The 24363-nt window shown below is 36.8% G+C and overlaps 5 protein-coding genes across 6 annotated transcripts; 2 read left to right on the top strand and 3 right to left on the bottom strand.

Moving 5' to 3' along the window:
* Positions 1 to 169: 169 nt before the first annotated feature.
* LOC140785877 (probable hydroxyacylglutathione hydrolase 2, chloroplastic) lies at positions 170 to 5141 on the bottom strand. The gene is made up of 8 exons (XM_073133959.1): positions 4977 to 5141; positions 3902 to 4081; positions 3149 to 3352; positions 2407 to 2530; positions 1736 to 1836; positions 958 to 1032; positions 777 to 875; positions 170 to 559 (listed from the first exon to the last, which is right to left on the bottom strand). Exons 1-8 carry the CDS (start codon positions 5028 to 5030, stop codon positions 413 to 415), a joined length of 984 nt encoding a protein of 327 aa, XP_072990060.1. The 5' UTR covers positions 5031 to 5141; the 3' UTR covers positions 170 to 412.
* Positions 5142 to 5568: 427 nt separating this feature from the next.
* Positions 5569 to 11187, bottom strand: LOC140785876 (calreticulin-3). Its single transcript, XM_073133958.1, has 14 exons — positions 11019 to 11187; positions 10083 to 10190; positions 9688 to 9880; positions 8693 to 8951; positions 8540 to 8596; positions 8407 to 8454; positions 8015 to 8101; positions 7840 to 7897; positions 7489 to 7556; positions 7252 to 7347; positions 7110 to 7166; positions 6888 to 6989; positions 6021 to 6053; positions 5569 to 5923 (listed from the first exon to the last, which is right to left on the bottom strand). Exons 1-14 carry the CDS (start codon positions 11122 to 11124, stop codon positions 5912 to 5914), a joined length of 1284 nt encoding a protein of 427 aa, XP_072990059.1. The 5' UTR covers positions 11125 to 11187; the 3' UTR covers positions 5569 to 5911.
* Positions 11188 to 12371: 1184 nt separating this feature from the next.
* On the bottom strand, positions 12372 to 14716 carry LOC140785874 (large ribosomal subunit protein eL38z/eL38y). The gene is made up of 3 exons (XM_073133955.1): positions 14627 to 14716; positions 13385 to 13568; positions 12372 to 12548 (listed from the first exon to the last, which is right to left on the bottom strand). Exons 1-3 carry the CDS (start codon positions 14627 to 14629, stop codon positions 12526 to 12528), a joined length of 210 nt encoding a protein of 69 aa, XP_072990056.1. The 5' UTR covers positions 14630 to 14716; the 3' UTR covers positions 12372 to 12525.
* Positions 14717 to 15958: 1242 nt separating this feature from the next.
* Positions 15959 to 17653, top strand: LOC140787405 (probable peroxidase 26). The gene is made up of 4 exons (XM_073136307.1): positions 15959 to 16272; positions 16367 to 16546; positions 16807 to 16966; positions 17069 to 17653. The coding sequence occupies exons 1-4, from the start codon at positions 16009 to 16011 to the stop codon at positions 17503 to 17505; spliced, it is 1041 nt and encodes a 346-aa protein (XP_072992408.1). The 5' UTR covers positions 15959 to 16008; the 3' UTR covers positions 17506 to 17653.
* Positions 17654 to 19396: 1743 nt separating this feature from the next.
* LOC140786413 (protein NLP2) lies at positions 19397 to 23870 on the top strand. Of its 2 annotated transcripts, none has more exons than XM_073134827.1 (5): positions 19397 to 20515; positions 20981 to 21022; positions 21135 to 21824; positions 22027 to 22150; positions 22735 to 23870. In XM_073134827.1, the coding sequence occupies exons 1-5, from the start codon at positions 19787 to 19789 to the stop codon at positions 23673 to 23675; spliced, it is 2526 nt and encodes an 841-aa protein (XP_072990928.1). In that variant the 5' UTR covers positions 19397 to 19786; the 3' UTR covers positions 23676 to 23870. The 2 variants fall into 2 exon arrangements, with proteins under 2 accessions (XP_072990928.1, XP_072990927.1); XM_073134826.1 differs by having other exon boundaries at positions 21135 to 21845.
* Positions 23871 to 24363: the final 493 nt, after the last annotated feature.

The raw sequence follows: 24363 nt of genomic DNA, 5'->3' as shown, positions 1-24363 counted from the left end.
AAATATCTCTCCCTGGCCACAAAGGGTAGTGGGGGTAGATCATTGGTTGGTAAAGACCAATAAGTGAAACGCAAAGAAAAAGTTTGATAGGTAAACTACATCAGCCACTGCACCAACAAAACCACTTTGTCCAAAAGGCTGGAAAAGGAGTTTGCTCCCATATGAAGCATGAAGAAGAATAAAATAGCAATGTTTCACTAGTACATCAATATAACAATTATAGCATATAAGTGAAAAAATAGTATCTCTGACAATAAGAGAAGGTTATGAATGTGAGAGAATCTCATTAGATTTGTTCCACTCCAGAAACTATCTCCAGTAAGCAATTCTGGTAGTATAGTGCATACAGTAATTAATGTTATATAGCTATCGACAGATTTGGATCTGGTTCACTTAAAAAATGAGCACTATATTAGAAGTTATCTTTCGCCTTTCGGATCACACCCAGGGCTTGTGCATCACTTGCAGCAGCTGGAATTTTCAAATTTTGCCGTATCTCTGCACTGGAGGTGCGCAAGAAAGGATTACACTGCTTTTCTCTCTTTAGTGTTGTTGGAATCTACAAGCAGCAAATAAGGTGGAATAAACATACAGCAGAAGACAAAAAAACTGTTCTCATTTTTACTTCAGATTGCTGAATGTAATATTTCTACTGCTGACAGAAAGGAGTTCACATGATCCAGGAATCGAAAGGAAACAACTTAATTATAGAAATATATTGAGTAGGAAATATAATTACTAGGATTTCAGGAGATACAGGGACTCATAGTTATTACCGTTGGTAGTTTCTTACTGCGGAGATTAGCTACATCTGCTGCATATTCTTGGAGTGCTCCATTTTCAGGTTCTATGGACAAGGCAAACCTAGAATTACTCTGTCAATAAGGAAAGTTGTAGCATTTGTTATAGCAGGAAGGCCACATAGAACTTCTAGACTTGAAAAGAAAGTTTTCCCACCAGAGTATATTCATGCCCACAATATATATTCGTCTCATCTGGCAAAGACATAATCCTGCCAAGTGAAGAAAGCATCTGCAGCAGAAAAATATGTTGGGAACAGCAAGATAATGGATTCAACTTCAAATTAACAAATCTTAATATGCTCTTAACTTTAGAAACAATAAATACAGATATAACTCCTGCAGTTATTTTATATCTAGATTAATAGAAGTTTTTTTTTGTTGTGTATGTCTGTGTGTGTTTATACCCCTCATAAGTCCCTTATTTGCTTCCAACAGCTAAATGGACAACCGTTCACTTTCATCTAGGGCCAACTTCATGATGTAGACTCTCTCGGCTCTGGTCTTCCAGTCAATGAGAGGCTTTGAATTTGACTATTACCAATCTTCTTTTTATTGGATAACTTTATTCGGCCTGTATTATGTCTATTCTCTGGCTACGCTATATCTGGTTAAGATGCAGGCAACATGATGGCATTCTGGTTCATGAATACAAGTGCTAGAGGTAAATAGATCATTTCAAAAATTATAGCAATTAGGTGTAGATATGTTAGTACTATCATAACACTAGTCAGAAATGAAAAGGACAAGACAGGAATTCTAACCATTAGTCAATCAACTGAAACATGAAAAATCACTCTTGAAAGTTTCTTAGGGTGCAGATAGAAACATTAGGTTGTCAGACAAGAAGATATATTCCATTTACTTTAGCAGATGAACATTACCATCAGTATGAAGAGATGGCGGTTAAATTTCTTTCATTCGGTGAGACAAACCTGCTCTGGAGTTCCTTCAAAAAGCTTTCCACATGACAAACTAAACAAGGTGTCCCCTGTAAATATTGCTCCACATTCAGGAAAATAATAGCTCACATGACCTGCTTAAGATGAAGCAGACTAAATTCAATTGAGGGAGAGAGAGAAAGAGAGAGAGAAAGCTCAGATAGTGGTTAAACTTTATAAGATAATGTCCAGATACTTAAACAAGGTGCAAACTCTGTGTTGCCACTCCTTGCAACTTGCACAAGCATAAGTAATCAAACAACTTCAGAAAGGTTTTCTGATCATTCATAACTCACAAAATTAAAAGAAAAAGTGACAAATATCCATGCATGCAAAGCTCCGGAAGATGAAAAAACAATCTGGAAAAAGTAGGAAATTCATAGGAAAAATCAAAATTCATCTCTTTAGGTGCCTCTAAAGACTATATACCGTAACTATAATCATCACAACTACTAGGGTTTGACAGCAATCAAATGTTATAAGAAATACTAATTCGTGCTATTTTAAAATAACTATATCATAGAAAGTATCCAATCAAAATGGTTGCCAAGTGGAGTCAAACAGAACTAGAATACTTCTATTTATCTAGTACCGGGCAGATAAATACCATGAGAAAAAAAGTAGTACATATTTTTGAAAGTTGTGGATGTTGCATAAAATTTAACCTTTAGTATGCCCAGGAGTTTCAATTACAAGCACCTGATGACCTGCAAACATCCATGTTTCTCCATCATGAAGAGCTATATCAATGCCAGGAATTCTATCTTTATCCTTGCTAAAACCAACAACCTATATCAAACTATGTTAGTCAAAAGGAAAACATGTAAGAAAGAAAAACTAAAGCAAATAATATAGTTATTACTTCCTCAACATGAATGCTCCTATCTAGTGTAACACGAATAGGCATTCTGCAACGTAAGTGGAAATTGTACACTTATACATACTATGGGAAAAAAAGAAGAGATATGTTGGTTTATTATATGAAAAAGTGATATTCATTTGCCAATGAAAATACACTCCCTTTTCTTTTGCCTAGATGTAAATGGTTAGATCATATGATCAGAATGACTGAATGGTTGGTTAATCAACAGGCACAACTCTCTGTATTTTTCCCATGAGGTACTATAATTAAGATATGACATGTCAAACTACTAAGACAATACAAACTCATCTCATCACCATTATGCTGAGCACCTTCATTTTTAATGAAGGTCATTCAGTATAAGAATGAAAACCTTACCAACATTTAACAATTGAAAAAATGAAGCCTAGCAACGAGCTATTGAATTGTCATAAATAGAACTCCAGTCTTTCTCAAAAGTGAATAAGGCAAGGTACATGAAGAAAGATCGAGTGAGTGAATCATCAGTTAATCTAAGTACAAAGCAAAAGAAACAGCTGCCATACCTTTGCACCATATCTTGCTTTCAACTCCAGGTTGCCACCAGTATGATCATAATGATGATGAGTATTTAGTATATATGTCAAGGTCTGATTCTTCCCATACAGTGCATTTATAACTGGCACCGCTTCAGAAGGGTCAACAACACCAACTGTACCCGTATTCACGTCATGCAAAAGATATGCATAATTATCTTGGAGGCATGGCACCTGACAAAATTACAGAAAAGTGCAGTTAAATCTAGCATGGGCAAGGGAAAGCTGGGAAGATAAGAAAGTAAGAAACTAAACGCTTTATTAAACAAAAGAATAACACTAGAGAGCTACAGAAAAGGATATAAGTGAGTTGGTAGTTCAATTGGAAGGAAAGGTAAAAGTTCATTTTCATCTGAAAATTTTTCTGCTTTTGGCTTGAAGATTAGTGAGGCTAGGACATTTTGCACAAGGAAGTTAATAAGAGGTCCTGTTCAATGATCACTACTTTCCCACTGCCTGTAGTAACAAAATCCCACATCGAGCAGTCCCTACACTCTTAACCAGCCTATGCTACAAGAAATAGTTTTAGCTGGTTAAGACTGGCTACTACGTAAGTTAGGTCAGAATATTTATCTGCAAGTCTCCATTGGATCATATACAAAGATATAATGGTTCAGATTTACTAGCTTCTCAAATTTTGAGTTCAACATAATCGAAAAAAGTTTGTGCACATATGTAGAAAGAAAAAGTAAGAAATTAAACATCAAAAGATTTAATACTCACAAGTTCAATTTGCAGTGATGATGCCACGTTAGTTATATTGCACAGACGCCGGGCAGCACCAAACAAATGACTCACTCCACTCAAATTTCTCATATGTCGAAAAAATAGAGTGTCTATACCATAGGGCTTTCCAAGCCAATGCTTTCTCATGCTTGACCATAGGCATGGTCGCGCTCTCACCTAAAAATATGAGCTTTATCATTGTTCAATGAGAATTTTTCTTAAAAAAAAACAACAACCTCAAAGCCATCACATTAAAACTGACCATCTTACTTATACTAGCACAACAATCGACAATGACATAAAGCAACTAAATTAGCTGAAAAACATATAAAGATCGAACTTATGAAATTATGTCAAGGAAGATTCTTATATAGCAAGGTCGAGGAATATGGAAGAGCATTTCCATGTACATGACTGGATGAATCTTAGATAATAGAGCCGCCAGTTAAAGTTTTAGAATAACTTGCCGAGATTTTCTGAAGAAGAAGATAAAGTTTATTTGAGTTACATACATAAAATCTAGTAGGATTATAATAAGCAACTCGGAAATAAGAAAATAGTCGATTGCTGACAAAATGGTAGTTTAAAATTTCAAAAGTTTAACATAGGTTTTATAAAGATTCCAACAGATTGCCCAGAAATTAATACTTCAACACTCATGTTAGGTTCCCAGGAAACCCAACATATTAATTCTCTTATTTAAAGAACTAAACCAACTAAGTTCCAACACATCAAATAAAGCTATAATTTAAATTGGCATGCACAACCAATTTGATTCGACAATTCGTCAAACAAGACCAGGGTATCAACAAACTAAGTAAAACTAACAAACCCATCACAAAAGCACTACCAAGCCTACAAATTTGGCATGCTATAGCAAGCTCTCAACTCCATCATGATCGTCAAAACACTCCCTAAATCACAAACAATTCTACCCAAAAGTTGGAAGCAGGGTATGTCAAACAAAACTATAACCACAGTTGAATTCAATTCAATCGAAGCAGCATCGAGTTCCCAATCAAAAAAGGAAAAAAAAAAACCAAAGGAATAATGGATAATATGAGGAGCAAACCCTGGAGGAGGCGCAGGGCAGAGAAGCCACCAAAGAGCAGGTCTTGGAGAACATTGCGAGGGAAGAGACGACAGAGAACTACCAAAGCTTTCCACCTCACTTATTTATTGGAATGCTATATGGATATTTTGCCCCTGAACTGCTGATGGAAATCCGATAACCCGATAACCCTGGCATCCTGGTACGGCTAATGCACAAAAGAGCTTCAATTCCCCTTAAAATGTAATCTCGTCTGCATGCTCAAATCTACTCGTTGACTATTGGTATCCTTTCTCACTTCGTTAAAGGTGATAACATTTTTATTTTATGTATAAAAGAAGTCAATCATATTAGCCAAGAAGAGGCACAAATACAACTTTAGATATGTAGACAGATAGCGAGGTATTCCCATACAAATCGGCGATCAAATCAGAAGTTGCGATATGCTCCCACAACGAAGAAAAATTTTGATGACACTTTTGAGATCTAGTTGAAGAAATTAAAACGTTTGAGCATATTAGCATCTTTGATACTAAAAATAAGATTTAAGATTATATATATATATATATATAGCCCAATGCCTAAGGGAGCCTCATATATTAAGACATGGAGATCAAAAAGCAAATAAAGATTCTGAAGTTAACACACAAATTGACAGTTGGAGTAGCATGACTGCCTTACATAAAATTGTGTACTTTGGTGAAGATCAAAAAGTTATTTTAGTCTTCTTCGGTACAGAACTCTTAATCATTGGCACAACAACAATTTGGAGATCCAAGTTTACCGTGTTCCTCCTGAATGCAGTAAGATACAGGAGACAAATGTCCTTACTCACGTACATTTCCGTACATAAATTAGAAGTGGTTGAAGCCAACACTAATAATTCCTGATGCACTTAATTGACATGAAATGCAGCTCCGCTTCATGTCCCGATTGATAAGATAAATTTCGGGATCTCATAGTTCATCCTGTAAATGAGAGAGAAGAGTTCAATGTCAAAGACAATTAGTAAACACAACTGGCTATTAAATGTTGCAGACTATCTGAGTGAGTTTCCAAACTTACATGGTAGTCATCCAAATAATCAGGACGATCGCGCTGGCACAAAGTTAAACACAGTTAGAAATTGTGTGATTTAAGTGATAATATTACACTACCAAAGAATTAAGAGGGTTCGTTAGATAAATGCTCTTCACTAGCCACTTGTAAAATAGAATTGGAAGGTTGCTGGTCGTGAGCATTCTCAATGAATTAAAGTTGCTTGGAATTTGTAAGGATGGAAGAGCAAAATATGCAGCACATGGGCAAGGTAACAGAATGATTATGCTGATACATTTGATAAGGAATTCCATCTACCGAAGGATAGAATGAATATACTTCAGAAATACAATCTGATGCGTGGGCACGACAATGTCTGTAATACTTGTGACTATCACTACTGTTTCATGCCTTCTAACTTTCTCGATCCAGAAAAGTGCAACATATTAGCAATGGTCTGAATCTAGCATCCTACGCCTATAATAGTATTCAAAGTTTTAAGATGCAAACACTGAATAGATGACTTAGTAGAATAATAGATATTAGTATAAACCCTAGTATACATGAGTGAAGAAAAAATTGGCACTGATCCCCAATTGTGCATAAAGAAACTATCAGGAATTGATCTGCATCATTTCGCAATTGAATACGAGCTAAACTTAAAGATGACTCAAGAGAAATAACTAGAATAACTCAACAATGATAATGGAGTAAGAAAAGTTCAAATAAATGGATTGTGTGAAGCTGCTCATCTTGATTCAAATATTTGCAAGTTATCAAGTACAGTATATGACCAATACCGAGCAACTAAAGAGAACAGCCAGAACAAAGAGCATTGTGGGAACATTCATGTTATAACTGGAACGAGATGGAAGGACAGTAAGATGAACAAACCTTTCGATATCTCCCCTTGTATCGCTCCCTGTCACGATAATGCCGATCATGTCCCCTCTCTCTTCTCCGTCGTTCACCTTCTTCCCTCGCCCGTTGGGCTTCCTGTATAAAGCAAGCCATCACCCCTATACGTTTACATCTCCTAATGCTAAATTTTCTCCCTAAGCAAACATTGAAATGGAGAAAAATTCAAACAAAACTGTCATGATCATTGGTCCAAACCTCATCTTCTCTAGCCTTCCTCTCTTTCTCTGCTTCTTCAAAGGCCTCTTTCTCAGCCTGCAATGTTCAGTCAATGGACACAGCTTGAATACAGTGATTTAAATCAGGAAAAGAAAAATAACAAAAGAAAGCGAGTATCCACCTCCTTATTTATTGCCCAAGTTTCCTCTGCAACCTGTTTTGCATACTGCGGATCATCGCAGATCAGAATGTTGTCAAAAATTGAACCAGCCTTTACCTGTAGTATAGGAACTTGTAAGTTAAAATGTTGTCGGAATATATATTTTAAGATGTATAATCAATCTAAACAAAGTATCAAGAGAGGGTGGGGGGTTGGGAGAAAATCTTAATTCTTACGTACAATTCATGTTAACATTACCTGCCATACTTCAATGGCCACATATTTCAAAGGCTTCAGCACATAGAGATCTGGATCATCTTCAAACTCTGCCCAAGATGAATAGGATTAGTAGGAAAGGGCGTACTTGCTAAAAATCACATGATTCTGAAGCTTCGTGAAAGAAACAAGAAAATAGCCATCAGTATGGCAAGAAATATAGTTACCAGGGTAACTATCATAGCATAACCATAAGATGTAAGGGCATACAATATTTACAAAGAACCACTTCTTTCTTGAATATTATTAAAACATGATCTGCTCATCTGAATAAGACATGATGCTTTCTTTTCTTCTGTGTGGACAGATAATTTCAATTTCCAGTTAACTTACCTGGGTTGTCAATCCATGGGATCTTCCATTTCCCCTTATAATTTGGATTCTTGATTTTCTGAAGAGACAGAACATGTACTTGTGAGACATAAAATTTGACTGACGATAGTTAATTGCTACTCTCCAGCTGCTGATTAAAAGTTTCTCAAAAAGAGAGAGGGAACAAAGAAAGAACCTTGGGTTTCCATGGCCCCTTATATGCTGGATTTGGTACCTTTGGCGGCCTCCAAATTCCATCTTCATCTTCATCCCATGTCTCAGGCTGATAAACAAACATAACAATCATTAAACTATAACTCAGAAAAAAGAAAAAAAAAAGTTCATTTCAAATGCCAAAGCATATGACCAGGTCAGAGGATACATCATATACTCTAGTCATTAAACTATAACTTCAGAAAAAAATAGTTCCTGGAAAGTTCATTTCAAATGCCAAAGCATATGACCAGGCCGGAGGATACATTGATCTTGATAACCTAGCACTAGAGTAGCATCTTGATCATTTCCTGTTCTATCGAGGTTGCCTATTGAGAAAGGGTAACTTCATACTACTAGAGGAAATTTAAATACCTTTTTAGCCTTTGGATCAGGGATCTCAGCTGGAATTGAATCATATCCCTGGAGAGAACAGGCAAAATAGTAAGAAAAAGAGCATCTTGTTACATGAGGAAATTAACTGTTATATAACAATCATCAAGCAAACCTCTGGCTTAATGGCATTAGGATCATAAATATATTCCCTGTCGTCCCAGTCTATTGGCTGTGACAAAAGATAAAGCCGCATAGCAATTAGAATGCTTTCTCTATAAATTGTGCATGTGAAGATCTTGTTCCAATTAAAATAGAAGTAACCAACCTTTTTGGCATTAACATCCTTAACTTTTTGAGGTGGAAGGATATCCCAGTCAGTATACATGCTTCCAGATTCCCTTTCTCGGTTATCAACCAGAAGACTATAAGAGGCATCAGGCCTAAGAATAAAGGTATATACATGTGTTAATTTGTCTGTCTCACATTGCAGATCCTTCTTGATAGGATAGTTCTGTCCCTGGTAGGAAAGTATAAGGTGAAGCTTCTTCGTCTGTGTGCCACATATGTCAGGCCCAAACATCAAACTGCAAAAGAAATGAACAAATCAAGTGAGAGAAAAAAAAACACCACAGGATTGGAGAAACATTAAATAGGTAATATATAACCTCCATCAAAAGAAAGGTAAGGTATGGCAAAGAGTAGTATTATAGTCAGTTTAGGAAATAGTTCTAATATTACAAGCATGTGCCTTTTCATCTACTTCAGATTTCAGAATACTTTACATATCAAGGTATGACTCTACCAAAGTTGAATATGAATTATGATGATGTCAACCCCCTAAAATTGAATATATATACGTGTGTGCGTGCGCGTGCGTGTGCATGTGCGTGCGCATGCAGCTTACACATAAGAAACAAGATCCCCCTAAAATTGCATGTGTGTGTGTGTGAGATGCGTAGCTTCTTTCTGATCGTTCATTGAGTTTTAATCTGAACTATGTTCAGAAAATTATCTAACTAAGCAAGAAACAACATGAAATATTCAAGAAAAAGATTGATTACTTCTTATCTATAGTGAAGAGGAATGTACTTGACAGTTCACATACTTGGAAAAATTGCAGAATGTATTAGATGATGGACTTATAGTATATGTGGATGATATAATACTTTATATGGCTACAATTATTCAGATAAACATTATTTGGCACAATTTGAAGGTTGAGTTAAAATTTAGATTTTCAAAGACCAACTATTGATATTACAAAATTACTTTTGGTGGACTGGAAAACATATCAGTAACTCAACAAGAAACAAAAGGAACCTGTATGGTGTATCACCACCAAATTTCTTCTGATTGACATAGCCAGAAAGGAGCTTGATGTAACCTCCGCCACATTCAATATCCTGCTCAAACTTTATAGAATACTGCAACACCAATGTCCTGTTCTTGTTACTGAATTCTGGGAACTTTGCTGATATGGCAAAATGCCTTGCATCTGTGGATGTTTGAATGCCTATAACAAGTCCACCAGACAAGATTAAATCAGCACAAAAGTATAAAACCATCAGCTGTTGATGGGAGCAAAGTGCTGCTACTAATCCAAATTTCTTTTCCCTGGTAAGAGATCATACTATACTCTTTTATCAATGAGATCCTACATATATGTGGATTAATTTCTATGCATATTGAGTTCAAGAGGAATAAATTGTACATGCCTTTGTCATCTGGATCTCCTGCCCATTTCCCAGCTGTATGCTTGAAAGAACCAGCTTTCCCTTCACTCTTTTTCCAGTCTGATTTTACCCAACGGCTCTCCCAACCATCTTTCAATATATCAAAAGGAAAACAGAAACGTCTTAATCAGCTGATAAAAGAGGAAAATAACAAATTTTGAAACATTATTAATAGATAATTTTATGAAACCAGAATTACAGGGGAATTTAGCCATCACAAATCAGCAATATTACTGCTTAATCTGCTACTCAGTGATCTTCTCAATTCCCAAATCTAATAAACTCATCAGTATAGACGCATAAATGCTACAAACCACGAAAAGTTCTCATGGTATTCCTTTTGCAAAACACACGTCTCCTAAAGATGGGATAGAATTAATAATTTAGCCACAACTTTGGCGTCCAAACAAATTCTTCCATTCAGTGTAAAGCTCAAACTGTAAGACCTCCATCAAAAGTTAACAGTTATAGTAAGTTTCCACTACATGACACTAGTGAAGATTAATTTCCATAACGTACACTAAGTTGAGTCCTCTGCTGCACTTCAACTCGAAACACAAGATTCATGCCATAAACACACCGCCTTACATGTTAATCTCAGCTACTGAATCGAATCATTTTACGGGGTGTCAATATACAACGATCCCCCCCCCCCCTACCTAGAAACTAATGAACCCAGCTGCCCAAATAAAAATGAAAAGAAAATTAAAACAAAAATAAGTGAAAATCTGGTCTTAGTAAATTTCCTAGGTACCTTCATCTCCAATTCAACTCAACCACAGGATCCATACTATAAACACACCAATAGAAAGAGTATCCACTAAAATTAGATCGAAGCATCTCAAAGACCGACATCAATTAGCTATCAGGAGTAGATGCATATAAAGCAACTAAGGATCAAAGAATGGCGAACCATACCGTCGAATCGCTCCTCGAAGAAGACCTCGGAAGAAGAGAGCTGGATGAGGAGCGATATAGAAAGCAGCGAGAAGAAGAGGCGGAGGAGAGCAGCTGCGATTGCCATCTCCGGCCGCCGACCGTGAGAATAGCGGAGTTATCTGGGCTTATTTGTAAAAGGAGGGGTTTCAAGTTAAGGTCTCTCGTAAGAACTTATTTGCAGTTATGCCCCTAACAGGGAAACTGTCTGAAGGTCTGAAAGGGCATTTCGGTAGTTATGAAATAAGACTATGGCATCTTAGGGTAATAGAGTCAACAAGAAGTCCGCGCTCGGGGAACTATCGCGAAACTGGGCTCCAGCGCTCCGTCCACTAAGACTTGAGAAAGGAGAACGTCAACTTGACTCGTTCGAAGACTTCCAAGTCCACGGCCTCATGTTTCTCAATGGTGGTCCCACATATGTGAAAGGGTGTAAATTTTGGGCCTTTCGAATTGTGTGTCTCATGGAAAAACCCCTAATTCAATTCCAATCGAGTTCCACCACGTCGGAGTACCCAATTGCATCGTGACACGGCGGATAATATTCGTTAAACCCTTATGACTGCCGTTAGACCCCGTCACATGCAATGACTAACATCTAGATTAAATAATTAATTCATGATGATCATATTACTATTATAAACTTAAAGACCCTAACTAAACAATCACTTAATACTCTGTTTACTTGTGAAATTAGGCTAATTCTATTTCATGTGATATAATGTTGATGTTAAGGTAATAAAGAATAGTAAAATTTGTATTCCAAATTAGTGATATTTTTATACCAAATAACAAATATATCTCTAAAAAAAGTACTAATAATATTTACTCTCTGTAAGAAAAGTGTTAAACACAAAATATATATCTTTTGTTATTATTAATTTAGTGGTATAAAGTGGGAGAGATAAATAAGAATTGTTATATTATCATAAGCCTAACAATACATAAATACTCTATTTACATTAATTAATATGACAATTCATTTAGCTCTTTAATTTAAGGAAAAATAGCATTTCTTCAGGAATAGATGGACTCTTGGTTTATAAAACAAAATTTACACACATAAAAAAAGAGGTTACATTCCTCTGAGAAATTTTAGTATTTTAGAAGTTAGATTAAAAGAAATTCATATATGTCACACCAATGTTCCGTTAGGTTAAACTTAGTCCAAGAATTCTTCTAAAAAAACCTACAGCAAGATAGAGATTGATTTAGCCAAGGAAAAAGAGGAGAGATTGACATGAAAATAACACAAAAAGGATGGTTTAGAACAAGTAGTTCCATGAGAAATTTACTCTTGGATGCCGCCTCTCTTTTCTATCTACGAAGAAAGTATTTAAAAGTAAACAAAGGTGAATAAATCCAATATTCCAAACATAAGATATCCATTGAATAAATAACTGCAACAACAGTTGGTTTCGAAATGTCTTGAGGAAAGATTAACTAAAACATTCTACTGGTACTCAAAAGCTTGTATCGAACTTCATCTTCAAACGTCCTGGACACTCAGACCTGCAGTAAAAAGTTGCAATGTTCAATGTCAAAGAATGAGAAAATATAGTCATTATGTTGAATATTACTCCGTAGTATAGCAGTAGTTCAAGGTAGAGAAAAAGAAGAGGAATTTCATGCTTGACACAAAAACGGCTTAAGAGTTGGATTCAACAATTCATTTCAGAAAAGAAATGTGCAACAAGTTATAGTTCAGAGGCCTAATATTGGCACAGAACTTTTGAACAGCTTCATTCATGTGCATGATTTCAACTTTCAAACAAGTGAAAGTCCCACTGGAAAGGACTTTACGCATGCTAGCACTCTCGCACACCAACGGACACGAGGCAATTTGTAATACATACAAACATACATGTATATCTTTATACATATGCATGTCAAAATAAACCTAAACACAAGTCCCTCAGATCTCATAGCTATTGACCATCATTGATGACTTTTGAAGCAAGGTTTTAACTATGAGCCTTCCAATCATCAAAAAATATGCAGATGAGGGAAGGCTCAAAGTTAAAACCAATCCAGCATCTCTGGAGCAATCATTTATATCATCATAAGGACTTCAGATTTAAATAAATAACAAAAAAGATCTATAAAAATTAGATCTTTTAGGGGCATAAAGACAAACTTCAATTAATCAACTGGTTCAACAAAAATTAGAAGATATATTGCATCAGTGTTATATCAAGAAGATGTACTGCATACATCTCTTAATGTTTAGAATATAATAGGATCATTTATTCCAAAAATAAAGTATTCAATATAAAGTAAAAGGTCTTTTTTGACAGAACAAGCAGTTGATACAGAATCAATTGGAATGTCACAAATACGATGCAAACCTGGAGGAAGAGATTGCTTCAACTTATCCGCCTTCTCAGAGTCAAAAACACATAGTGTGTACAGGTATTTGGAGCACCGGACTTTGAACTTGACGACATCCTTGCTCCTCTTGATCTTCACAGATCGAGCATCTTTCCTCCTCGCAGTGAGAAGGAAATCCTTAATCTCATGAATCTGCTTCGGCTGTCAACAGCAGTGCACATGGTTAAGTTAAAGTGTTAAACAACTCACTGACCACGCCAAATAACCATAAATATTTCAAAGAAAGGAAAAGATTAATGTTAATAAAATGAAATAGTTGAATTTTGCAATAAAAGTTTAGCTACTAAAAAGAACAGCAGTGGCTGCTGCTCCTAGTTAATCAAAGAGAATGCATAATGAACACAAGCACTCAACTGGAAGCATGCAGAGACATAGGATTAATTAAGGCCATGCTTGCTTTGCATGCATATATAGATTATACATCTAGGAATCCAAAGTTAATAACTTACTGTTTCAATGGTATATTGCAAAGTATTTTTGCTAATACATTGGTAGAGAGAGAGAGAGAGAGATAAAGCTAAGAGAAAGTGTTGAAGACTTAGGTGTCAGCATGACGTCTACAGTGCTAATAGACATCACGGATGAGTTAAGCTAGTTGTGTTTCTAAGTACACCTAAAACAATCTTGAAATGCTGGATATTGAAACAATTTTATTTTGAGTGGACGTCAAAATGCTACCCTATAGTCACTTTTGGTACTTAAAGATGTTGCATTGTGTTCCTAGTACATTAACCACACAATATTTATCAACTTCGATGCTGCATCTACACATGCAGGATTTCCAAACACAATCAACTTAGAAGCTATCCTTTGCTGGCATTGAGCATAACATCTAGCTCCAAAGAAGTTGGAATTATTAAGCCAAGAGAAAGAATATATGCATAGACATCTGATTCAATAATTCCCAAGTTTAACATTGATGAAGAGAAAGAGCATGTAAAATAGCAACTTTCTAAATCATAAAAATGGCAAACTAACTGTACATTAATCACGTGTAATTACCCATAGAAAATCCTATAGAAACATTCGGAATAGCATCAAAAAAACCAAAAAAAAAAAAACGCAACTTTATCTCCAGATCTACCAAAAATTAGCAAAAGATGCAGCGGACCGCTGCTCGATATAGGAAAAGATCGAAACTAATACATAGTTTTGATCAAAATACGACATTAGCCTCGACTATCGGAGAAAAGGGTTACCATCTTTTAGGATTTCCTCGAGGAAGCAGGCGGATGGAGGCGGGCGGCTTAAACCACTTTATATAGCAAGGAGAAACCCTAGTTTCGCTTCTTGCAGTCCATTCTTTAACTTAGTCAGAATAGGCCTTTAACCAAATTGAATCCAAGCCCAAACCCGTAGATGGGCCAAGCCCAAAGCCCACTTAACAAAAAAGTCTTTTTAAAAAAAAAAGAATTGGAAATAATGTCCTCTTTTCGTACCCCTTAATTAAAGTCACATTTTTGTCCCACATCCTAATCTTTATAGAAGACCGAGTAAAATTTTCCAAAGCCAAGATGCATTATAATAACCCATAGAGTGATGCTACCGACATTCTAGAGTTTATTTTTCCTTGTATACCCTTCAACAAAAAAAAATATAAGTCTACATTTTAAAGTTGATATTTTCTTATTTTTATTTGATTAAATTTTAATAGTTAGTTAACTCCGAAGAGTATTAAAAAAATAAGAATTTTAAAGATGTATATATTATAAGTAAATAATAGATTTATAAAAAGAAATCAAAGGGCAAATTGTAGCTTATAAGAATATTAGTTTTTTTTGTATACATACTTTTCAAAAATCTCATATTAGTATGTTTCTCTAAATTTGATATTTACCTATATATTATTATTTATATGTATATACTATTTAAAACTATTATTTTTTGTATGGACACCTCTTAAAGTTAAGTAAAAATCAAAATTGAAATAATTAAAAAGACAAAACTATTATTATTCTAATTTTCATAATATTTTCTTAGTTAAGAATATTTCTATCTTTTTTCTATAAACTATTAAAATTTAACGGGTGAGTATCTATGCAAATATCAAGGGCATACAAATAAATAAAAGATTTTTGAAGGGTACAGGCACAAAAAATTAACCAGAGAACTATTTAATAGTTAGCCATAAGCAACTAGTATATATATATATATATAATTAAGTGACAGATAAATCCAACTGTAAGCATCTTTATCTGGAGTGTTATTGTCATTCCGTATGAATTGTCCTATCTCGATTATAAAAGAAAACATCAAGTTTAAAGATTAATTAATGAAAAGTTTTGATAATAAGTTATCAATCCAGGTCCCCAGTTCACGTTCTCATTTGGCTGACTTAGACCAACTTTGGATCCTTCAAAGGCACTTAAACTGATGCATCCAAGTTATCACCACCTTTTTGGATCCTTCAAACGATAATTAATATATTTCTTGTATAATTAGCTGCTGCATTGATCCCAATGCATACAACTATGATCCACTAGGACTACTCGTCTATATCTTTCTCTCAGATCATCTGTATAAGTAGCCCAGAAGAGTAGTCTTTGTTACAGTGGGCCTAACTGGAGAGGAGGAGAGAAAGATGATGAGCATGAGATGCAAAGGAGTAGACTACTGGTTGGTTTTGTTTGTAGTATTACAACAAATACTAAATGGTGCACAAGTTCATGCACAGGGTAATCCAAGACTGCCTTTGAATGGCCTTGTAATGCATTACTACAAGGTGACAAATACTTGCACCTACGCTGAGGAGTTCGTCAAGCACCAGGTGAAGTTGGCGTGGGAGAAGGACCACTCGGTCGCCGCCGCCCTCCTCCGCCTCCTCTACTCCGACTGCTTCGTCACGGTACGTGGAAAGTACTTCTACGTGAAGTTTTTTTCAGGGTCAGGTTGGATTCATGCCCGAATATAAGAATCCTATATTTGTTTAATTTCTGTAGGGCTGTGATGCCTCCGTTCTTCTGGACGGCGAGGAGTCGGAGAAGGCCGCGCCGCAGAACTCCGGCCTGAGGGGGTTCGACGTCGTCGATCGGATCAAGAAGGTGCTGGAGATCCGGTGTCCAGGCGCCGTCTCTTGCGCCGATATTCTCCACCTTGCAACTCGAGATGCCGTTGCTCTGGTATAAATCAATCAAATCTAGTTTATATATATATATATATATATATACTGATAGTTAATTTGGACGTCGATTTGTTTGGGCCCAAATTTTTAGAGCCATGTATACGTCCGGCATGATCCTCTTAGATTTAGAAATTTTGTTTGTTTGGTATAAAAATCTTTTAACAAATCCATTCCTATTATGAAGAGCTTATAAAAACATTGAGAAAGAACATTCAAAAGCTAAATCTAATAGTTGCAGTTATCGTTGATATATCTCAGGCAGGTGCACCAAAGTACCCGGTGTTCACCGGCCGGCGTGACGGCATGAGCTCGAGTGCAAGGTTGGTGGATCTACCGCCCCCTTCCGTAACATGGAATCAAGCCCTCTCTTACTTCCAAGCCCATGGCCTCGATGAGCTTGATCTTGGAGCTCTTCTAGGTGAAAAAAAAAACTATGATCATATATAATAAATAGCATTTTCAAGAGCTAAGATAAGAAGGTTATATATAGGATCTTAGATTTTGACTATCATCTTTATAGGTGCTCACACTATGGGGGTAACTCATTGTCGCTATATCTACGATCGGCTCTACGACTTCAACAACACAGGCAAGCCTGACAAGACTATGGCAAATTCAATTATACGTGAGCTAAGAAAGAAATGCCGGTCTTCTGCCGGATCTACTGACCCAACTGTCTTTTTGAATCCTTCTTCTGGCTCAAACTACTCGTTCGAAAGCTCATATTATTATCGAACAATGCAAAACTTAGCGGTGCTCGGAATCGACCAGCAGTTCACCGCCACGTCGAACGGCAAGCGGATCGCCGCCCAGTTCAGAGACGGATTCGAGGATTTCCGGCGATATTTCGCCTTATCCATAAGCCGGATGGGGAGTCTAGGGGTGTTGACAAAGGACCAAGGAGAGATAAGGAGTAATTGCCATTACACCAATGCGAATAATCCAGGGTTGAAGTGAAGAATACCTAACTGGAAGCTTGGAAGCTCGGTATGGAAGGCATCATCTCAATCCATGCAGTTGTTCACAATTCGATGTACTGTTGCTTGTGGTGTAATTTATATGTTTTTATGATCTTGATGAATAAAAGTAGGACTTAAGTCCCAAATGGTTGGTTGGCGCGAAAGTAAATTCTAACCGTTTCATGAATGCTAAGGGTACAAATAAAAAAGAGGGAGAGACAAGGCTTACGTGGTTCGGCGATGTGCCTACGTCCACGGGTGGAGCAATCTTTAATTCACTATGCAAATAACCAAATACAAAGAGTTTACAACTCTAATCTCATTTTAAACAATGGTGGCTCTCCTCTACAAGTTTTTCTTTCTTGCAAAATGCTCACACAAGCTCTAAAACCCAACATTTCAATTTATAGGGCTAGTTCAATTTATAGGGCACGTTCGAATGTGCCTAGTGCAAAATGCAGATTGGCGTTCGAACACTAAGGTCTCATTCGAATGCCTACATCAAGTTCGCTCTCGGGTTTAGATTCGCATTCGAACGCGGTTGGGCCGTTCGAATGCCTGCATCAAGTTTGCTTCGCGTTCGAACGAGACTGGGCCGTTCAAACGCCTACATCAAATAGCCTCTATCTGGAAGCACCGGCACAGCAAGCCTATAAAAATGTTGAAATCTGAATTTGAACCAAATTTTAACAATTTATACATCTTTGATTCAATGAATTTATCTAATATGATTAAATCTACAAATCCTAAGTCTAATAATATTCTCCCTCACAAATTATGATCCCTAAGTCATTTATATCGAGGTGTGGCCACCTCCTCCTTCATCGACATCAATTTGTTAAAATTTGGGTTTTGATAAAGTTTAGAGCTTTGAAATGCAAGCCCACAAATCTACTTTAATACCGCACTACATCAAATACTAGACAGATTCTGCTTCACTTCTAAATGTAAAGTTTAGAGCTCTAACGAAGAATGGCAATCAACCACTTCATGCCTCCATTAGCCTCCAGCAAACTGCCATCGCCTCTTAATCAGTCTCCTCCAACAACTATCAGACTCCAACTCTGAGTTGGCTCGACTTGCTCGTTTACATCCCCAACTATGGCAATTAATATTACTTTTACCAAATATGAAAATTAAAATAAGTTGGGTCACATTCTCTCCTGATGGTCGAACCTTTAATATTCTTATTTACATACAATTTTTTTTTAATGTAAGATTCTCTATGTCATTTTGTGTCCTAAATTATCAAAACTTTTAATTTAGAGGTGTTAAAAATGGCATCCATACAAAAACTATGATTTTTAAATGGTATATACACAAATACAAATTTTTTTATTTTATTGTCAATGAGCTGTGCCTAGCTATTTATTAATGGACTGTTGATGCGTAACCGCGTCGACAGCGATGAGGTTACAAAGTTCTAGGGGAGCGTTGCTTGGCCGCTCGAAAGAGCTGTAGCCAGAGGCCACGCTTGCCTTAGCAGCTGCCCAGTCAGCAGCAGTATTTGCTTTTCTCCCTACGTGAGAGAGCTTAACTTCTACAAACTCTTTTGCGAGCTCAACACACTCCTGCACCAGGTTACGAATGCGCCAGGGGCTGAAATACAAAAAAATTAGTTAGAGATGCAAATAAACCCCAAAATTGTATAGGAGAAATGATCAGAGAGCAATTTCATGGGAATGAAAAAAATTTTAAAAAAAAAGTGCTTAAATAAATAGAGAGTGGCAAACGAATGTAAATTTATCGCAATTTTGAGGTCAGAGATTCAACTGACGCCGCCAAATCGCCGCCTCTCCTGTTCCTGTCCTGTCCGCTAGCCGTTAAGAAAAGCCGCACGGAAAAATAAAAAATAAAAACAAATACCAGAATGGAAATAATATACGGCTTGAAGACTTCGGCTACGAAGGACGACTCCAACGAAGAGCGGCATCTCTTAAACAAATGGCGCTAAGAATCCTCCTAGAGTGCCTCGAGAATCTCACCTATCTGCGGTGATTCCAAAGCTCGGTAAAATTGGATCCAGTTTACGTCGCGGCGTTCCGATCTCTTCGATTCATTCTGTTGGTCTTCTTTGAGATCTCTCTCTTTCGATTCCAAAGTCGTTCTTTTGATCCCCAAAGGTAGTAAGCAGTAGCTTGTGAGAAAAACTGGAAGCTTTTTTATTGTTGGATTAGGTCAAAATTCGAACAGTGGTTTAGTTTGATTGGAGGTGTTTTAGATTGTATTTGGTCAGATTGACGGAGTTTTGATGTAACGATTTGATTTTTCGGCTAAGGATGGAATACCCAAAACGGGATAAGTTGTTTGGAGATCAACTTTCTCCCTTCTCTGCCTTGATGAACATGGATACCTTTACTGAGCTCTGCAGTCCTTCGATTAGTGATCAGTTTCTCCTGTCGTTTAATGGAGGCGATGCTTCTCTTGTTAATCCTACTAGCTATCAATCTGGATTTTGCTTGAGATCGCCAGAAATGGAGAACTCGGGAAAGAATCAAAGCAGTAGCCCTGGTTATGGATTTAATTCTGTACCAAAGACTGTGGTTAGCGTTTCTCTTGCCGAAAAGTTGCTCAAGGTACTATCTTTGTTCAAAGAATCCTCAGGAGGGGGTATTCTTGCTCAAATTTGGATGCCTTTCAAACAGGGAGATGAGTATATATTAAGCACATCTGATCAGCCCTATTTACTGGACGAGATCCTTGCCGGGTATCGAGAAATTTCAAGAACATTCACTTTCTCAGGGAAAGAAGCACCAGGATCGGTGATTGGGCTTCCCGGGAGAGTGTTTATATCTGGAATGCCCGAGTGGACCTCGAATGTTGTTTACTATAATCCACTAGAGTATTTGCGGGTGGATCATGCACTCGCCTATGAAGTCCGCGGATCTCTTGCAGTCCCAATTTTTGATTCCTGTGAACCCTCATGCTGTGCCGTGCTGGAACTCGTAACAAAGAAAGAAAAAAGTGATTTTGATACTGAGATGGATAGTGTTTGTTGTGCATTGCAGGTTAGTACTAGTTCAGACTTCCTTCAGATCAAGTGCTTGTTTATATATATATATGTATATATTGCATCATCATATATGATTTCCTGTATATATAATCTGCACGAGAGTATTCTGATATTTATTTATCCCCATTTGATTTATTCAAGTGCTTCTAGTCATATTATTAATTTGCTTAATCCAAGGTTTATTGGTACTTTATCTATTAGATTGCAGTGGAGTTCCTATAACAGCACAGAGAACCAATAATTAGTCTCAATTTGTCAAGTGCGTTTACTTGTTTTGACTCTAAATGCTACCCAGCCAGCATGCTATCCATAAACTAGCTCATACTTGTAGTAATAGATTCTTTCTACTATGCAGATATAGATATTTACTTGTAATTTTGCATTCGTATAAATGCTAGATTTCTTGTCTTTGAATACTTCCTACTCATATGTTTAACTGCTACTCCATTTTGCTGTGCAGGCTGTGAATTTAACAAGTGTCAGAGCATGTGCAAAACAACAGGTAATCGAACTACTGTGAGCTTGATCCTCATTTGGACTTGCCAGAGAGTAATCTAAAGTGCATTATCTTTGACTAAACACCATTCATCATGATTCATAATATAATTTTGCAGAACCTTAAAGAAGGTCAGAAATATGCCTTATCAGAGATAATGGATGTCATGAGAGTTATTTGTCATGCACATATGTTGCCTCTGGCGCTCACTTGGGTTCCTTTTAGATACGTTTGTAGAAGCACGGAAGAGACTGTTAAAAGTTGTATTGAGGAACAAAGCTCAAATCTTGACAAGGAAATCATGCTCTGCATCGAGGAGTCAGCCTGCTATGTCAATGATCAGCAAATGCAGGGTTTTCTGCATGCATGTTCTGAACATTACCTGCAAAAAGGGCAGGGAATTGCTGGAAAAGCAATTGAATCAAATCATCCTATTTTCACATCAGATGTAAAAGCTTCCAATGTGCACCATTATCCACTTGCACATCATGCTCGAAAATATGGTCTGCATGCCGCTGTTGCAGTTAGGGTAAGGAGCACCTATACTGGCAGTGATGATTATATCCTGGAGTTTTTCCTTCCAACTAATTGCAAAGGGAGTGCTGAGCAACAGCTTTTATTGAACAACCTTGGGGTTACCCTGCGGAGAATATGCAGAAGCTTGAGAACAGTTTCAGGTGATGAAGTAGTTTGCACTGATTTAACTAAAGATGGGATCAACAAGGAATCAGAAAATCCCCAGACTCCAGAGGCATCACTGAAGAGTTCTGAAGATTCGGCTGGAGATACTACACTTGATTCGGCGCTGGTAAAGTTCAAAAATGAAAATGTAGGAGCTATCAAAAATTAGGTGCTTATCATGATTAGGCCCTGGTCTTGTTCATGATATCTTCTTGCTTGTCTCATCTAAGTACTCTAATTATTTCTTTGGTATGAATTGTTAATTATTTTGGTTGTGTATGAAAAAATTTAGTCCTTCAAATAATCTTAGCACATATATAATACTGCAGATGAAGTCTGGTTCACCAAGACATCAGAAGAAAAGGCGTAGTGCTGCCGACAAGAATATTGACTTGAGTGTTCTTCAACAATATTATACGGGAACTCTCAAGGATGCTGCAAAAAGCATTGGTGGTGAGCATTTTATCTGTTTCCCCGTATTTCCTTTGACAAATGCAGAAGACCTTATTCTTCTTTTCACTAGATCCATCTAAAGGTTATGTATTTGACAGTGCATAGACCTAAAAGCTTCAGTTGGATAAATTAACATGAAATTTGTTGATATGCAAGTCAACTTACATGGATGCCAGGTTTAGCAGAAAGATGTAGATTTTGTAGCAAAAACTGAAAATTTTCTTCTAGGTGGAATTAATAACACAAAATGGGATAAAGATAATTGTGAACTCACAGTTTAGATGACCTTGTGAAATATAAGGCTATCTAGAGTCAAATGTTATGTTTATAATAATACAAGTAAAGTTTCAAACTTCTGATGGTATAACTTATGTAGGCTAGATATGGCCTTGCTTAGGAGGAAGCAATTTATACATAAATGTGGACTGAATACTTACGAGCGAGCAGAAAAAAAAATAAATTTAAACATCTCAAAAACCTGTGTCAATGGATAAGATCTATTTATATTTTTTTGTTCACATAACTTGCTTTCAATGAAAGAGAAAAAAGAACTCATCTAATCACAGTGGATATTTATCTGGCAGTGTGCCCAACCACGCTGAAAAGAATCTGCAGACTTAATGGAATTTCAAGATGGCCATCTCGAAAGATCAGTAAAGTAAATCATTCAATGAAGAAGATCCAAACTGTGATAGAATCTGTACCAGGGGTGACGGGAACATTGAAGTATGACCCCAAAACGGGGAACTTTACAGCTGAGGTCTCCTCTCCTGAAGAACAAATAACATCAAAGTCGACGGCTGCCAGTGTACCAGAGCAGATTGTTGCAACAATGGAACCAGAAAATCTATTGGCTACCGGACACCAAATTGCTGATTCAGCCAAATCAGAACCCCTTCCAGGAGAGCTTAGTAATCCTCATGTTTCATCATCTTTCTTTAGCAAGCAACATGAGATGACTACTTTAGGAAGGCAGCCCAACTTTGTCACTAGCAGACGTGGTCTTGGAACAGAGAGCCTTATCTTGTGTAATCGGTTATCAAATTTGAGCTCTGAAGTGAATGCCAGTGACAGGAACAAATGTTCTGATAAAAAGATCACAGAACCTAGCCATCCTACTAACTCCAGCATGACAGATTCCTCTAGCGGCAGTGCGTCTAGTGGCCCAACTCTCAAAGAAGGCTTTGAAAAAACTACGGTGGCATCAAAGTGTGGCTCGATCATTACGGTGAAGGCTACTTACAAAGACGACACTGTCCGATTCAAGTTTGCTCCATCCCTGGGTTGCTATCAGTTGTTTGAGGAAATTGGGAAGAGACTCAAATTGTCTACCGGGACTTTTCAGCTGAAGTATATGGATGATGAAGGAGAATGGGTCATGTTGGTGAACAACTCCGATTTGCAAGAGTGTGTTGAGATACTAGAGTTGACAAGAACAAAGTTTTTAAAGATTCAAGTACGAGATATTCCCTTCCATATTAGTAGTTCAGGCAGTAGTAACAGCCTGCTGCTAACGGAGCCATGAAGCCCCTGAGATGAAACATGTCGAGTCCTGTGGATATCTACATTTTGTTAGCTGGATATGATAGAGAACAGTAACGATAAATCATGGAATGTTGACAAATTATACATGAAATGTTCAGAACATCTTTGGGGGTTCACAAATGGTTCCTAGAAAGTACAATAACAAGGCACTATACGCATGTTGTACTTTCACAAATGGCCCCTCTACATTCAAGTCTGCTAAACATTCTTGAGGTAACTGAGTTTTGAGTCAGACCAAGACTAAATTTATCAAAAGTGCAGCTCCTGGGGGTCTAATCGGTTTGTTAGATCCAGAGTAATACTGATCAACTGACACTAAGAATATTGGAAACCTCTGTTAGTGTTTGCTGTGCTAACCAACTCAGTAAATTGCTTGTTTGACATCAGCATAATTCCCTGCAGTTCACGGATTTGAAATATTAAACTTAGGTTGCTGCATATTAGGGGAAAAGTTGATCCTACAGGATAATCCAATTTATTTGAGCTTAAAGAGGTCATCCAGTCCTATTCAATTATTAATCGAATCATGTTCGTATTTTATTATCTTAATTTATTTAATCTATTTATGACATGACCAACCAATCTATCTATGAAATCCATTTATAATTTAACTAATCCATTTATAACTTGATTCGTTTATAACATAAAAAGATCCATTTCTAACTTAA

The sequence above is a fragment of the Typha latifolia genome, chromosome 4, assembly GCF_019914945.1.
Source record: "Typha latifolia isolate L0001 chromosome 4, TyphaL0001v2, whole genome shotgun sequence".
Taxonomy (NCBI): Eukaryota; Viridiplantae; Streptophyta; class Magnoliopsida; order Poales; family Typhaceae; genus Typha; species Typha latifolia.
Note: the sequence above shows the minus strand (reverse complement) of the source record. Positions and strands in the feature narration are given on the sequence as shown.